The sequence below is a fragment of the Belonocnema kinseyi genome, chromosome 7 (assembly GCF_010883055.1).
Source record: "Belonocnema kinseyi isolate 2016_QV_RU_SX_M_011 chromosome 7, B_treatae_v1, whole genome shotgun sequence".
NCBI classification, from domain to species: domain Eukaryota; kingdom Metazoa; phylum Arthropoda; class Insecta; order Hymenoptera; family Cynipidae; genus Belonocnema; species Belonocnema kinseyi.
In genome coordinates, this window is record NC_046663.1 from 50,174,958 (window position 1) to 50,187,403 (window position 12,446).

Consider the following 12,446-nt stretch of genomic DNA (forward strand, 5'->3'; position numbering starts at 1 on the left):
TCGAAAAGCTTTGGAAAATGGTTCACAAAAAAAAATAGGCACGAAAAATCACGTTTTTTTTTTGTTTAAACTGCATTTTGGGATAATAAATCAATTTTTTGAAGAATTTCATTGGCACCGTCGGAAAGAGGAGATCTTAAGCAATAAAAATATATGAGTCTCAATTTTTTCTAGTTTCGAATAGTCTTAGTTATTGGCCGTTGAAAAGCAGTGTCCCGGTAGTGGCGTTTTGGCCATTTAAGTGTTAATATTAAGTTTATTTCTTAACTTTTTCAATTTTAAAATCATTCGATTTACAACACGTGATTATAAAATTTTTTATTTAAAATGTTTTATTTAAAATTTTTCATTTAAATCTTTATTTTAAAGCAATAATTTTCAATTTAAAGAATTTTAAAATGCAGTTTTGTAGACTTAAAAGGAAGTTATCAGAGTTAGGATGTTTTTATCTCTTGAATTTTCTAGTGAGAGTCCATTGCATGACTATTAATTTGCTAAAACGCTATTTGGCAATGAGGACCCGTTTACGAAACAATTGACTAAAAGAAATGTAAAAAATTACTTTCGAAATGTAATTTAAGAGTCTTTGTTTACGTCAATTAATAAATTTTATTGCTTTTCAAAATTTTCTAGAATCTATAGAAACACATTTGGAAAGAAAAAATTAATTTCCAGACTGAATATTCGCTTTTTTAGTGGAAAATTAATTTTATTTTGTTGAAAATTCTTTCGTCTTTTTTATATCTTTAACTATCCCAGTTAAAGATTCATCATTTTAATTTAAAATTATCTTTTTTTTTGGATTGAAATTAAAAAGTTTTTTGGTTGATAACTCAATTATTTTGTTGAATATTCGTCTTCTGGGATGAATTCAATTCTTTTTTATATAAAATTAAAATAGTTTTTAATTTTATATATATTTTTCGTTGAAAATTTATCTTTTTTGATTAAAAATTCACGCATTAGGTTGAAAAGTTATCTTTTTAAATTCTAAATTCAACTATTAGTTGGAAAATTAATGTATTTTGTTGTAAATTCGCCTTTTTTATACCTTAACTATTCCCGTTATAGATTCATCATTTTAGTTGAAAATTGATCTTTCTGATTCAAAAATAAATTATGCCAGTTGAAGATTCTTAATTTTAGTTGAAAATTCCCTCTTTTTTGGTTGAAAATTAATTTTTTTAACTGAAAATTTAACCGTTCTATTTTTTATTGGAAATTTATCTTTTTCAGTTGAAAATTCGACTATTGGGTTGAAAAGTGATATTTTTTAGTTTAAAATTCAATTTTCTGTTGGAAAATTCATGTATTTTTTTGAAAATTCGTCTTTTTGATATCTTTAACCATTCTACTGAAAAAATAATTTTTTTGTTTTAAAAATAAATGATTCCAGGTAAAGATTCATAATTTCAGTTAAAAATTCATTAATTTAGCTGAAAATTTCTGTTTTTTTTGTGACTTAAAATTAATTTTTTTACTGAAAATTTAATTCTTGTATTTTGCATGGGAAATTTATCGTTTTGAATCTAAAATGTAACTTTTTGGTTGTAAAGTGATATTTTTTAGTTAAAATTCATGTCTTTAGTTTAAAATTGGACTTTTTGATAAAAAATTTATATCTTTTGTTGAAAATTCATTCGTCTTTTTCGATATATACCTATTCCAGCTCAAGATTGATAGTTTTAATTAAAAATTCAACTATTTTGTTAACATTTTTTATTTTTTTATTAATTTTTCTGGCTGACGAATTATAATTTTATTTGAAAATGATCTATTTTTGGTTTGAAATTAAAAAGTTTTTTGGTTGATAATTCAACTATTTTGTTGAATAGTCGTCTTCTGGGATGAATTCAACTCCTTTTTATTTAAAATTAAAATAATTTTTTCTTTAATCAGACTATTATATATTGTTCTTTGAAAGTTCTTTTTTTGGGAAAAGTCAACTAATTTGTGAAACTATTTTGCTAAAGATTCACTTGTTTGATTGAAAATTCATTTTTTTATGAATTAAATTGTTTTTAATTTGAAATTGAAATATTTTTGGATTGAAATATTCACTATTACCTTTTTCTTTGAAAATGTATCTTTTTTTGTTAAAAATCCATGCATTAGGCTGAAAAGTCATATTTTGTAATAGAAAATTCCACTGTTAGTTGTAAAATTAATATATTTTGTTGAAAAATCGTCTTTTTGATATCTTTAACTATTCTAATTAAAATATATAATAACTAATCTTTCTGGCTTAAAAAACAATTATTCCAGTTGGAGATTCTTAATTTTAGTTGAACATCCCTTTTTTTTGTTCATAATTAATTGTTTTCAACTGAAAATTTAAGGGTTCCATTTTTTTTATTAGAAATGTATCTTTTTCAGTTGAAAATTCAACTATTGGATTGAAAAGTGATCATTTTTATTTCAAAATTCAACTATTCGTTGGGAAATTCTTATTTTTATATCTTCAACTATTCCCGTTAAAGATTCATAATGTTAGTTAAAAATTAATCTTTTTCATTTAAAGATTAATTATTCCAGTCGAAAATTCATTACTTTGGCTGAAAATTCCTGTTTTTGTTGTTGTTGAAAATGAATTTTTTTACTGAAAATGTAACTGTTTGAATTTTTTATTGGAAATTTATTATTTTAAATGGAAACTTAAACTATTTGATGGAAAATTCATGTATCAAGGTGAAAATTCCACTTTTGTATAAAAAATTAATGTATTTTGTTGAACATTCCTATTTTTTTATATCTTTAACTACTTCAGTTAAGGATTCGTCATTTTATTTGAAAATTGTTTTTTTTTTGCTACTAATTTTTTCAATTTGAAAATGTAACTGTTTCTGTTGAAACTTACATTTTGAATAGGTAAAAATAACTTGTTACTTTTTTGTAACTTAACCCAAACGATAGCTATTTCCCTTTAAAATGTAATTTATCCATCACTGTTTGTTTGTTTTTTTTTTTTGAAATTTTTACAGCCTCAAGAATTCAGATTCAAATTACACGAGCACGCTGATTACGGATGGCAACCAAGATTTTCTGCCCGTGATTTCATTTCCATTTTATCAAATCTGACTGCAATCAAAATTCGCGGTACATATACTCATCGAGGTAAAGAAACTTTTACAACCATTTGAATAATAATATTAATAATAAAAAAATAAGTAAAAATTTAAATAATAATTTTGCAAACAGGCAAGGGATTTTTGGACGACGTTAAATTAGAAACTGCTCTTCGTGGAGCAGCTGGAGAATCAGCAGATTGGGTGGAACATTGTAAATGTCCAACTGGCTACGTTGGTCAATTTTGTGAATCTTGTGCGCCAGGTTACCATCATGAACCACCAAACGGAGGACCTTTTGCTATTTGTGTTCCTTGCAACTGTAACGGTCATGCTGATATCTGTGACCCAGAAGCAGGTTTGTTCACTTCAGTTTGTTCTTTTCTATTTTTTCGAATTTTTTAAATCGCCATTTTCAAATGAGGAATTTTAAATCTAGAAATTTATTTGTGAAAGAGAAAATTTTAATTGTAATTCATTCTTTATGGGTAAAGACAACAATATTCTGTTTTTAAAGTTTTTATAAAATATTTTTAAAATGACCTAATAATATTAAAAATTATTTTTCTATTAAAAAAGATTAGGAATTTTCCGCACCATCAATTTAGTGAATCTAAATTTCAAAATAATTAATTTAATTGAATAATGTTATTTCCGAATGTTTTCAAACATTATTGATAAAAGTGGAAAATTTAATTGTGTTTTTTCATATCAAGAAATAAATAAAATACCTATGCCGACAATATGATTTGTCGGACAATTTTTAATGAATTAGGTATTATTTTTAAATATTAATTTTAAGCAAGATAGTTTTTTCATTTTTGCGGGATATAACATTTTTTGAGAAATTATTTCAAAAGATATTTCGAAATTTCTTAGAACTTTTGAAAAGTTAAAATACTACTTTAAAATTTGAAAAGATTTCAACCAATTCAAAAAAATGTAGCCATTTTGAGATTTGAAAAAATAAAACTGATGCTTTTTAAGGATTTTTAAAGGTTTTATGATAATACATTTTTTCTTGTGATTCCAGGGAATATTATAGCCATTTTATTTTTATTTGGAAATATTTAAAAACATCTCGAATAATTTCCCGAAATTTCAGAAAAGAATTTTCAAGATTTTTGTAGCATTTTGCAAAATTAAAAAATTGTTTAAAAAAATTCACATCTGTTTGACGGATATTTAGAAGTTTTGAAAACATACAAAAATAATATTACACTTGAAAAGATTACAACAAATTAAAAAAAAAGTAGAGTTTTGAAGATTTCTTTCGAAAGGTTTCAAGAGACTACAAAAATGTTATTCAGATTTTTAGGAAAAATCTTCTTTATTATTAATTTTAAGAGAATATTTGGAACGTCTTTAAAATATTACAAAAGATATCCAAAATCGTCAAAAAAGAATCTGGAAGATTTTAAGAAAATTTGAGCAATAAATCGAGTCAGTTTAAAATATATTTAGGAATTTTATAATTTTCTCGAGAAACATAGAAAAATTATATTTATATAATCTTAAAGCAGTTAAACAAATAAACTTAAAAAAAAGTAGTTATTTGAATTTTTTATTTTTTATTAAAAATTAGTTTTCTCTTCAAATTATTATTTGCCTAAAACTTTTTTCTTCTTGACTAAAAAATCTTTTTTGGTTGAAAATTCGTCTCTGATTTAAAAATGTATCATTTTTGGTAGAAATTTCATATTTTTTAAAATTAAAATTGCAACTGTTTTGTTTAAACTTAAAAAGTTTTTTGGTTGAGAATTCAACTATTTTGTTAAAAATTTGTCTTCTAGGATGAATTCAATTCGTTTTGATTAAAATCCTTTTTAATTTTAATTCGTCTATTATATTTTTGTTGAGATATCATCTTTTTTTGTTGAACAATCAACTAATTTGTTAAAGATAAAATAACCTATTATATTTTTCGTTGTGCATCCGCATTTTTGTTTAAAACTTCAACAAGAATTTATAATTTTTTCTGGAATCTTAGGAAAATTATATTTATATACATGACCGAAAAACAAATAACTGAGAAATCGTTTTCCATCGAAAATTGGTATTTTTAAACAAAAATCTAGCGGTTTTGAATATAGATTTCAAAGAAGATTTGCAATTTTTCAAATATTTTTTAATTATTAGTATTTTAATGAAAAATTATGATTTCAAAGAATATTTACAATTTTTTAACGGATTTAAGTTATGTTGGTGTGACTCACCTAAAATTTGTATTTTTAAACAAAAATAATAAAATTTAAAGCCAATGATTTATATTTAAAATCATAGAACTTATAAGCATGGACGATTTGGATTCTGTTTGTGTTTTTCGGTGGATATAGACATTTTTATTTAAAAAATCATTTGATTAAAAAATAAATTCTAAATTTTTTCAATTTTAAGTTAGGTTGGCGTTTTACATCGAAAATTGGTCATTTTAAACTAAAATCATTATTATTTTAATAAGATTTAGAATCTTTGAACAATTTTGGTTTATTCTCGTGTTTTTCGTCGAACATTGGTATTTTTAATTTTTATTTTAAATTAAATTTCTAAAAAATTTCACAACTTTTAAATATAACTCATTAAATTTCATAGAAGATTTGCAATTTGAAACCATTGATTTTTATGTTAGTTCAGTGTTTTTCGTCACTAATAATTGGTATTAACAAAATTAAATTTCAAAGAATAGTTATCGTTTGTAACAACTTTATATCAGGTGTGTTTAATCTGAAATCGGCATTTTTAATGAAAAATAATTGGAATTAAATCCAATGATTTTTGTTTAATAGAATAAAATTCACAAGTTTGAATAATTTTACATAGGCCTTTTAATTGAAAATTGGCATTTTAAAATAAAAATCATTCTAATTTAAAAAAGATTTAGAAACTTAGAACAGTTTTGACTTACGTTAGATTTTTTCCTCGCAAAAATTGAATTTTCTACAATTAAAAATGAAAGAAAGTTGTAAATTTAATTTTTAACCGTTGCAAATTCAAGTTTTTATTTACTTTTTTAAATTTTCAACAGTTTAAAATTTTACCTTTGAAAATTAAACTGTTGAAAAAATATAAAAATGAAAAAATCCATCGAATTATTAAAATCTCAAGAAGAAAGCGTAATTTGTATACAAAACAAATGGGAAAAATTCGATATCAATTCAATTTTCGATATCAATTTTTAGCTATTATACAAAGTGTTGTTACTGAATATCTTTTTTATTATTTTAGATAATAGGTACTATGAAATAACAAAAGTTTTGTTTTTATATTAATTTTATATTTTAATTTAAAAATTGTGTAATACAAATAAATAATAATAATGTATGTTTATGTGTGTATAATATCTAGCAATTTAAATATTCTTATATATTATATTCTTTTAAATATAAATAATTGGGTAATTAATTTTCAGGTCAGTGTATTTGCCAGCACAATACAGCCGGAAGTAACTGTGAGCTCTGTGCCCGCGGATTTTATGGACACCCTCTGACAGGAACTCCTTACGACTGCAAACCATGCCCATGTCCCGACAACGGACCTTGTATTCTTCTCGGAAATAATCCAAATCCGATCTGTTCAGAATGTCCTGCAGGAAGAACAGGTTAGAAAATATTTAATTACATAAATTATTCTTACCTTTTATTAATCAGAGCGGCTGCAAAACTTCATTTTCAAAATTCCCTGATTTTTTCCTAGCCAATTTTTCATCTTTTGTGATAATTAGTAACCCAGGAAATCACAGTGAATTTATTTTTTAACCGGGAATTTTACAAATTGAAAAAATCCCCAACTTTAATTTTAACTATTTTTTGAAATAACGTGTTGACTTTTTATCTTTTTCAATTAAGATATCATTCAGTTTAGAATGCGTAATTCGAAAATATTTCACTTTACAAATTTTCCATTTTAGATTTTTAAGCGTACATTTGAATTGGAATAATTAAAAAATTAAGTTTTAAAGATTTAAACAATTAAAAATTAGAAGTGTTTGAAATCGAAGATTTTCGATAAAAAGAATACTTGTAGTTGATCAACTGTGTAATATAGACTAATGAATGATTTTAAAAATTGAACTGTACATTAAGATTTAAAAAGTAAATAGTAATTGATTTTAAAAGACGCCTCGGAATTAGTTTACAATTTTAGAATTTGTTGATTGTAACGTTTAAATGTAAAAAAAAATATGTAAATATCCGTTTGCACCTGTATAAGCTATTTTCAGTTTTAAAATAACTTCTAAATAATATATTCATAATTGGTATTTATTAAATTTCAAATATTACACTATTATCAATTATTGTTGAAATATTCAAAACTAAACTTTAAACGTTACAATTTCAATTGTTCTAATTAAAAAATTTTAATTTGTAAAATAAATTGTTGAATATAATAATCTTAATAAAATTCATACTTTTTGTGAACTGAAGTTTTATTTGGATATAAATTTAACTATTTTTAAAAGTTTTTTTGTTAATTTATCTGTTTTTGAACGTTTGTCTTTTAGAATTTAAAACTTATCTGCCTTAGCAGAAATTACATCTTTCTTGGATAAAAATGCAAAACTTTGGTTAGAAGTTTAACTATTTCTTAGAAAATTTGTTTTTTGTTTAAATTTAATATTTTGGCGTTGAAAAAAGGACTAAAATATTTTTTAGATGAAAATTCAACTATTAAATTTATGTGTTTTAAGAGAAATATCATCTTTTCTGAGATAGAAATGCAACTATTTAGTAGAGAATTCAACTATTTTATTTAAAAATTCTTTCTTTTTGGTGAAAAAAATTCGTTTTTTTGCAATGGAAATTAATTTTTTTTTAGAAACTTATTTTTTGTTAAAAAGTGCATAATTTGGTTTCGAAAATTCAAGTGGCATCTTTTTTGTATGAAATTTCAACTGTTTTTTTGAAACTTGGTTGTTTGTTTTTAAATAAAAATGATCTGTTTTAAGAGAAATCCCATATTTTTTGGATAAAAATGCAACTATTTGGTTGAAAATGTAACTATTTCCTAGAAAATTGACTTTTTGTTCAAATTTAATATTTTGGTGCTGAAAAGAGAACTGAAATATTTTCTGGATGAAAATTCAACTATTTAAAATTTTTTAATAAAAAATTCATGTTTTTTTAAGAGAAATTTCATTTTTCTTAGATTGAAATACAAATATTTGGTAGAGAATTCAACTATTTTATTAAAAATTCTTTCTTTTTGGTTAAAAAAAAATTCGTTTTTTTGGATTAAAACTTAAATTTGTTTTGTAGAAACTTATTTTTTGTTGAAAAATTCATAATTTGGTCTTGAAAATTCAAGTGGCGTCTTTTTTGTATGAAATTTTAACTATTTTTTTTTGAAACTTTGTCGTTTATTTTAAAATAAAAATGATCTGTTTTAAGAGAAATCACATATTTTTTGGATACAAATATAACTACTTGGTGTAGAATTCAATAATTTTGTGAAAAATTCATTCTTTTGAAAAAGATTCGTTTTTTTTTTATTACAAATTCAATTTGGTTGGTAGAAACTTATTTCTTGTTTAAAAATTCATATTTTTTTCGTGATAACTCAACTGACATTCTTTTAACAGAAAATTCAAAATTTTTTTAAATCTATATTTTTGATTTAAAAATTCATCCGTTTTAAGTTTTTAATTCATCCGTTGAAAGTTTAAATACTTTGTTATAAAATTATCTTTTTTAATTGAAAAATCAACTACTTGGTTAAAAATTAAACTATATTGTTAAAAATTTATTTTTCTGATTTTCTGATTAAGTCTGATTGAAAATTGAACTATTTAGTTGAAAAGCCTTTTTTTAAATTAATTTCTTTAGCTGAAAATGTAAATTTATATTTATTTAAGATTGATCTTTTTTAGTAGAAAATTTTTCTTTCTTGGTAAAAAAAAAAATTATTATCTTGGTTTGAAATTTCATGTTGCTTGGGCAAAAATGCATAAAGTTCGTAGATAATTATTTTTTTTCTGAAAAATCGTATTTTTAGAGTAAAAATTCAATTTTTGTAGTGAAAATTCATCTTTTGGCTTGAAGGTTCAATAATTTAGTTAAACTTTTATTTTTTTTTTCTTGAGTGAAAAATCTTTATTTTTTGAAAATTCGTCTTTTTGGTTTAAAATTTTTTTGGTATAATTTTTATCTTTTTTGATTGAAATATAAACTATGAATTTTTTTGTTGAGAATTTATCTTTTTAGGTTGAAAATTCAACTATTATGTTAAAAATTTAATTATTTTGTTAAAAATTCAAGTATTTTTCTAAAAAGTTATCTTTCATAATTAATTATTTTGAAAATTGTAAATTTGTATCTGAAATACTTTTTTATTCAGTATATAAAAGATTCTATGTGAACCCTATACTTAAAGTGCTTCTTACAGAAATTCCATGATCCTAATTTCCAGGGTTTCTCCGACTTTAGGACCACTCTTTTGATTAAAGAAAATGATTTTTCAGAAATAAATTGGTTTTTGTTTCTAGGTCAAAGGTGCGAAACCTGTTCGGATGGATACTTTGGAAATCCTGAGAAAGGACAAGCTTGTCGGCTTTGCGAATGTAACAACAATATCGACTTGAATGCTGTTCGTAATTGTAATCACGAGACTGGAGAGTGTCTTAAGTGTGTGAACAACACTGCTGGTATCCACTGCGACGAATGTCTTCGAGGTAAATTTCTTGGGAATAAAGAGAGAAACAAATTATTTTAGGCCGGGGACTTACGCTTTGATATTTTTCTTTTAAATGCAACTAATTTTCACTTTTTCTTTAAACGTATTATAAAAATTTTCGCTAAAATAACTAAAATGACATATGCGCTATCTAAAAAATCGATATTTCTAAGGATTTCAAGGGATTTCAGAGGATTTCGAAGCTCTGAAATATTTTAAAGAAATAAAAAATAAATAAAATTACAAAACTCAAGATAATTTACGGTTTTTTTCAAGAGATTTTTAGGAATTTTACCAGACCTACGCGATTTTATAAGAGCTTCAAGAACTTTCCAGATTAAAAAAATTTAAATAGATTTCAAAACATTTGAAAGACTGGATTGAACTATTTGTTGAAAATTTTTCTTTTTTTTATTAGAAAAATAATTTTTATAACTGAAATATTAACTGTTTCATTTTTCGTTGAAAATTGATCTTTTTTAGTTGAAAACTCAACTATTTGGTTGAATATTCATGTATGTTGGTCCTTTTTTGGTAGGGCATCATTCTTTTTAATTGAAAATGCAACCTTTTACTTTAAAATTCAACAGGTTGATTGATATTTTTTTCTCTGTTGACTCAAAAAGCATTCCTAGTTGATAATTTTAATCTTATTGAAAACTTGTCTTTTGTAGTCGAATTCGATGTATTTTTAATTTTAAATCAAAATCTTTATGGGTTGAAATATCAACTATTACATTTTTCGTTCAGAATGCATATTTTTTGCTTAAAAATTCAACTGCTTGGTTATAAGTTTAACTGTGTAAAAAAGTTTCTTTTTGGTTTAGAGATTTACTATTTTAACTGTAAATTCATCTCTTTTATTGAAAATTAAACTATTTTGTTAACAATACTTTTGTTTGTTGAGAATTAATTTTTTCAACTGAAAATTTAACTATTGTTCGAAAATACTTTTTTTGTGTTAAAAAATTAATTTTTTAAACCATAAATTTAACTAATTCAGTTGCATATTCCATAATTCTAGTTGAAAAATCATCACTTAGATTGAATATTAATTTTTATCATTAAAAATTGATATTTTTTAAATTAAAATTCGTGTATTTTGTTGGAAATTCGTCTGTTTAGTAGAAAAGTAATCTTATTATTTCAAAATGCATTTTTTGTTGTTAACAATTCAACTATTCCAGTTCAAGATATGTCATTTTCATTTAAAATTTATTCATACCAGTAGAAGCTTGAAAATTAAAAAATTTTGTTTAAAATTCATTTTTTGTTCTTGTTGAAAATCAGGTTTTTTAGGTAGAAATCTAAAATTCTATTTTTGGATGAAAATTTAACTTTTGCATTTTTGGTTGAAAATTTATGTTTCTTTGTCGAAAATTGAGCCTTTTAGTTAAAAGTTTAACTATTTGGTTAATAATTCTTGTTTTTGGTTGAAAATTCATCTTTTTTTTGTAGAAAATTAATTTTGTGGGTTGAAAGCTTATGCTTTGTTTAAAAATTAAGAATTTCACTCAAAGATTCATAATTTTGGTTCAAAATTAATTTTTTTCATGTTTAAAATTTAAACATGCTAGCAGAATACTCATAATTTTAGTTTAAAATTCATCACTTTGGCAGAAAATTGAACTATTTTGTTAAAAGTTATTTTTTTCGGTTAGAAATCGATTATTTTAAGGGAAAATTCATCTCTTTTGTTAAAGATACTTCTTTTTTTCTTAAAATTAAATTTTTTCAACTGAAAATTGAACTATTGTTCAATTTTTTAATTTTGTTAAATTGAAATTTAACTAATCCAGTTTTATATTCTACAATTCAAGTTGAAAATTCATCGCTTTAATTAACAATTAATTTTGTTTATTAAAGATTTCACTTTCAATTTTTTGTTGAAAATTGGTATTTTTTAGTTGAAAATTCATGTCCTTTGTTTAAAATTCGCCTTTTTTTGGTAGAAAATTGATCTTATTATTTAAAAATGCATCGTTTTCATTAAAAAATCAAATATTCTAGTTCAAGATTCATCATTTTAGTTGAAAATTCATTTGTTTGTTTAGAATTTGACTATTCCATTTTAATATTTATATTTTTATTAGTAGTTGGAAATTCATCACTTAAATTGGTTCAAAGTTCATGTTTTTTGTTAAAAAAATTAAATCTTTCGAATATTAAATTTTTTTATTTAACTATATCAGTAGGGCAATTAAAAATTCATCAATTCGCTTGAAAATTTCACTATTTTGTTCAAAATTCTTTTTTTTTTGGTCGAAAATTAATTTTGTTTAACTACAAATTTAATTATTTCATTTTTGTTTAAAAAATGAAATATTTGGTAAAAATTCATCTATCTTGTTAAAAATTAAGAATTTTTACTTAGAATGTTGAAATTTCCCTATCTTCGTGAACAAATTTCCTTAATTCTCCTATTTTTACAGGATATCTACTCATCTGCGAAATATCTTTTAATTCGAAATATTAATATATCAAATACGCACTGAAATTGAAGCATATGAAGATAAAATAAATTTTGTTTAAATTAATTTTTCAAAGTCTTGAACTTTAGGAACGAATTTTAAAAACTCGTAATTATTTTGTAAGTTATTTAATTTTTAACTCAAAAAAATCATATATTATAAGGGGATTTAAATAATTTATTTAAATGCATTTTTAGAGATGAATATTGTATAACAGATTTCAAAAATAGTTAACTCCTCG

The 12,446-nt window shown here is 22.8% G+C and overlaps 1 protein-coding gene across 12 annotated transcripts in view; it reads left to right on the forward strand.

Moving 5' to 3' along the window:
- Nucleotides 1-12,446, forward strand: part of LOC117176885 (laminin subunit gamma-1) — a 110,119-nt gene that overhangs the window by 64,792 nt on the left and 32,881 nt on the right. For all 12 annotated transcript variants that reach the window (XM_033367250.1, XM_033367249.1, XM_033367246.1 and 9 more), the window contains 4 exons: nucleotides 2,982-3,114; nucleotides 3,199-3,423; nucleotides 6,475-6,663; nucleotides 9,547-9,732. In XM_033367250.1, coding sequence (XP_033223141.1) covers nucleotides 2,982-3,114; nucleotides 3,199-3,423; nucleotides 6,475-6,663; nucleotides 9,547-9,732 — 733 coding nt within the window. The remainder of the gene's footprint in view (nucleotides 1-2,981; nucleotides 3,115-3,198; nucleotides 3,424-6,474; nucleotides 6,664-9,546; nucleotides 9,733-12,446) is intronic.